At 37.0% G+C, this 5,184-nt stretch overlaps 1 protein-coding gene across 1 annotated transcript; it reads right to left on the reverse strand.

Moving 5' to 3' along the window:
- Window positions 1-2,638: 2,638 nt before the first annotated feature.
- LOC121453480 (60S ribosomal protein L17-like) lies at window positions 2,639-3,260 on the reverse strand. Its single transcript, XM_041660293.1, has one exon. It carries the CDS (start codon window positions 3,235-3,237, stop codon window positions 2,683-2,685), a length of 555 nt encoding a protein of 184 aa, XP_041516227.1. The 5' UTR covers window positions 3,238-3,260; the 3' UTR covers window positions 2,639-2,682.
- Between the last annotated feature and the right edge of the window lie 1,924 nt (window positions 3,261-5,184).

Consider the following 5,184-nt stretch of genomic DNA (forward strand, 5'->3'; position numbering starts at 1 on the left):
GGAATATAAAATAAGATCGATGACAACCATCTTTTGTCATGTTAGAAGAGCTTATGTAGTGTTAATGTTTAATGTGTGATAAACTAAGTCACAAAATCTCAGTTATGATTTCTTAGAATATTATGATTTGTTTTATTTTGTTAGTTTGTTTTCTCTATTGTGTCAGACTTTCTATTAGTAATTTATGAGTATGAATAGATATACACTTTTTGCAATTTGTTCATTTCTTAAGATTCTTCCATTTGTTGGTACATGACAGTCCATAGCCCTCTTGTTAATCACTTTATGTATCTGACACCCATTAGGCTACCTTCTCTTTCACTTTTGATGATTGCTAGAACTGTTTTAAGTTATCTATTTACTTATGTGCTGTGTGTATGTATATGCATGGGTTGCATGTGCCAAGTCATGCAAATAAAGGTCAAGGGATCATTTGCAGAATCAGTTCTTCTCTTCCTCCCTGTGTTGACGTAAGCTGAGATCAACAGGCTTAGCAGTCTGGGCCTTTGCTCACTGTGACATCTCACTGGTCTCATCTTGTCAAGTTTATATTGAGTAGTGAGATCACTCTTGTTTGTATCATTGCGGTGACTATGTCCCCATTTCTCAAGTTTAGGTTTTACAAATTCATTGATGAACTATGCAGAACAATGGAGGTGAAACTGAGAGGCACTTCTGTCTTGTGGGTCATGGCAGTTTCTACAACCAAAAAGCCATCCTGTTGTGTGTGTGTGACTCTCCTTTACAATTGTTAGGTGGCTATCAATGATCTTTTCTTTTTTGAGTCCTCTTGTTTTGCTTTGTTTTTGTCCCTTAGTTTATCTAAGGTCTTGCAGATGTTATCCTATCAAAAAAATCTTCCTTTAATATCATTGCATGCTTTATCACTTCCTAGTCTTTAATTCTAAATTTATATATATTCTTCTAAAACACATCTTTTCTAGGTCTTTTACTTGAACATTAATTTTAACTTATTTTTTTCTTTTCTAAATATAACAATATCCAGAAATTTCACAAAGTTGCTTTTATCTCTTCCACTTTCTGTATATTTTATCTAGATATCAATTGATTATTAGGTTAAAGGTCCTTTTGTGTATTAACTAGTCATTTTTCAGTTGTGTTTTTTACAAACATCTTCTATTCTAATATCTTGACCAAAACACTAAGTTTTCTAGGTCTGTGCTATGAATGCTTACCAAAGGTCTTTCTAGGATGAGGGTGGTCAAGTATTATTACAGTATGTCCTGTTTTTCTGGGGTATAAATCATTCCACTCTAATAAATCAAGGAAACAATAATGGTTGAAAATAGTTGAAAAAAGGTAGAGAGTTGTTCAACCTTAGCAAGTCTCTATACTGTGGAATGTTTTAAAACATGGGTAGTTACAAGAATACAGATGATAGGGAAATAATTAGGAAACAACATGCTTGTTTTTCTATTTAAAGGTGTGTTATTCAATTACATGTTTAGATAATTGGATTAGCAATGTTTTGTGTCAGAAACAGCTCTAGCTAGCTATTGGTCCTCAAATCAAGTACAAGTGACCTCAGCATACTCTAGAATCAAGATACCATCAAGCCATCCTTTCTCAAAGTAATGAATTGCATCTTTGACAGTTATTGTGCATGCCATGTTATTCTGTTGAAGCATGCAATAGCACAGGAACATGAAAATATTTTACAAATAAATCCTGATCTATTTCACAAAGTGAGAATATTCACATACCTAACTACTAACATTACTGGCCCCAAAGAAGCCTTTTGCAAGATTATGCACATTTGTAACCTATAATAGTAAACACTAATTTGTCTCCTATCAACAAGGTTTAAGGCGTTAAGTTCACAGAAATGGAAATTTCATATGGATTTTTCTATTTAGGGACTTGTCAATACACCATACTGCATGATTTAAATAGAGTGTAATATTACACATTAAAAAGACAATGTCCCTATGTGTGTGACTGAACTCATTGGTGGTACAGGTGAGACTGTACAGTGATGTGATGTGCTTTAGGGAACTTTTGAATTATTCTCTGATATTCTTTTTCAATTCTTACTCTAATAATAATTATAACAATTTCTAATTTTATATGCACTCTGCTTACAACAGAGATAAATCTCAGCTTGGTACAGTTAAGTGCTTGGTATCTAATATGAATTTTCTTCCCTAATAACAAGTGAAAATTTGGTATTAAACTAGTTTCAGATGACAAATCTCGAAAGCTAAAATTTAATTACATTTTTTTCTTTTGATTGATTTTCCATTATATTTACCTCCTATTTATGAAAATGCTGATTGTAAGTCATTTTGTGAATTTCATAAATTGTCATACAGTTGGTATTTATATATAGTGAGCCTTTTATTGACAGTTCACTACTCTGAAGTTTAGGAAATTTGGATTGAGAAACCTACTGACACAAGAAAGGACAGTAATAAAGAATAATTACCTCTAGACAACCCAGAGAATGGGCAGAAAACTCATGAAAAGTTTAGCCTTGGGAGGACCAAATACATTCACAGGATGGTTGGGACTATGGACTGATAGAGTTTTTTTTTTTTTGAGAGAGCTTTATTACCTCTCTCTAATCAGTGAAGGAAAATTTCCTGGAAGAAATGGATTTCAAGATTGCTCTGAAGGATTTTTTTTTTTTTTACTTTTATCTGCATTTATTTCATGTTGAATTTATTCCCGTGCCATAAGTTTTTGTTTCTTCAGTTTCTTCTGGGATATCTTTTTCTTCTGTGCAACCTCCTCTTCTGGCTTTGGAACAATCTGTTCCTTTTCAGTGAGGATCATCTCGATGTGGCAGGGGGAGCTCATGTATGGGTTAATCCGGCCATGAGCTCTGTAAGTTCGTCGGCGCATCTTAGGTGCTTTGTTCACCTGGATGTGCTCAATGACCAGAGAGTCCACATCTAAAGCCTTCAGTTCAGCATTGCTCTCTGCATTTTTCAGCATGTGCAGCAAAAATTCTGCACTCTTTTTTGGCCACCGACCCTGTGTCCAGCCCCACTGTTTGGCCTGGGCGCACCTACCGACTCCACCATTGTACCGTCGGAATGGCACACACTGCTTCTTCAAAGTGACATCTTTCAGATACTTGGTGGCTTTTCGGATATGCATACCCTTGATGGCCTGGGCCGTTTCACGGGTGTTCTTAAAGTGAACCCGAAGGTTTGATCCTCTCGATTTGCATGATTTTGTAGGGTTTTCTGGGTCAAGAGAGTAGCGAACCATCTTCACGGGTCACCTCTGGCCGCTTACAGGAAGAGCTGCTCTGAAGGATCTTGTTTCCATGATGGAAAGTTCTGGAAAGATTTGCAAGCAGGATCTCACCTGTTCATCATTTCTGCCATCAGAAATATTTAACTAGGTTGTATTTCCAGTACCATATATAAAACTGCCTCATATTTTAAATCAACATGCAGTGCATTTTATTGAGCATATCTGACAAGTATGTAGAAAAATATTGGATTCATTTCTACATGGAACACATAGCTCTGTTTTCCCCAATCTCCACCATAACTGTAGCAAAGGGGTAGGGCTGTGACTAGGGGGATGTGTTAACTGTCTGAATTTATAAGTAAATTCCTCTTCGAATGAAATTCACCGGAACATCTGTTATGTATTTAGAGTTGGAAAAAGTGCGGTTTAGTGCGAGTCAAGCAGGTGTGTGTTTCCCTCTCCTGTGAGATCAAGAGACCCCATAAAATGAAAAGGCCATGACTATCCACAGCTCACAGCAACGGATCAAGAAGAGGTACACCCTGCCCCCACGTTAGCCAATTTCACCCTCTGGGGAATTCAAGACTGTGCTGATGAACTCAGACCAAGAATGTGTGATTTGGCAATGATTCTCTACCTCGCCCCCTTGAGTATTTGGTATGAATGAAGCCACAGTCACGGCAGTGATTTCGGATCTACCTGATGAAGATGGAGCACAGACAAATGACACCCACACTACGGCATTGAGCACATATTTGTGTGTACCCTTGTGTCCCTCACAGGTGTGTGGCCCTGACTCAATTTTGGTTGATAGAATAGTGGTTTGGTTTCCAACAAATATTTTTATTTCTTGCCACTTCCATCCATCTTTCTGTTCTTAAAAAAAATCACATAGTACTTTTATAAATACTTAAGATTGTTTTTCTTTTTCCCTCATCTCCTGGTTCTGTCTTTTGAGTCTTTAACTCAAGCACATGCTTGTGAAGTTAGTTAAATTAGCAAATCAGTGTGATCCTGACTACTCCCAAGAGAATCAGATTTTGACTATCTCGAAAATATGTGTGGGTATTGCTTGCGAAGTTCAAAAATTCATGTTGCTTTTCTTTCTGTATTTTCTTTTTAGTATTTTCATCCTAGAATTAGAATTTTTCAGAAACAAACATAGGCAAGAAAAAAAGTGCATGTGTATATTCAGAAGTATACATGCACATGCAAAATTTGTCTCACAATAGAGAAGAGAAAAATAGTCTGCCCACATTATCCCTTGTTCTGGCTCAATATATGTCAGCCTGACACAACCTACAGACATTTGGGAAGAGAGAATCTCAAATGAAAAAATACCTCCATGAGACTGTAGTACACCCCATTCTGTAGTTTCTTTTCTTAATTAGTTATTAATGTGGGAGAGTCCAGCTAGCTGTGGGTGATGCCGTTCCTGGTCTGCTGGTCCTGGGTACTATAGGAATGTGCATTAAGCAAACATGAAAGGAATAGCCCTGCTCCATGGCCTCTTCATCAATTCCTGCCTCAAGGTCCCTACCCTGCTTGATTTCCTGCCCTATCTACCTTACATGATGAACTGTGACGTGGAGGTGTAAGTGAAATAAACCTCCTTTTCCCCAAGTTCACGGCAATAGAAACCCTAACTAAGACACACCTCCCCTGCATCAAAATGGCCCAAGGGACTACCAGAGAATAACCACTAAGGGGCCTTTTCAGAGAAAAAGTAAATGTCAGCCCTATTTTGCCTTTGCATCTCTTTTCCTGATTTGAATTCTCTGTGTTGTTATCTGTTAGATCAATCCTTTGCATGAAACTGTCTTGCTTTTGCTTATAAAGAAGAACTGCTTGTTTAAAATACTGTACTAGATGGCAGCTGTTAGCTACGGAACTGCTTTGTGACCTCTTAAGTGCTAAACTCAATTGTTAAAATGATGATAGAAAGTGATAGAATTGACT

This window comes from Microtus oregoni, unplaced genomic scaffold (assembly GCF_018167655.1).
Source record: "Microtus oregoni isolate MIOR12 unplaced genomic scaffold, Mior012 000011F_ref0000422, whole genome shotgun sequence".
In the NCBI taxonomy this organism is placed as follows: Eukaryota; Metazoa; Chordata; class Mammalia; order Rodentia; family Cricetidae; genus Microtus; species Microtus oregoni.

Coding starts and splice junctions, on each gene's coding strand:
- LOC121453480 (XM_041660293.1), bottom strand. CDS start 3,237: ATGGTTCGCTACTCTCTTGACCCAGAAAACCCTACAAAATCATGCAAA.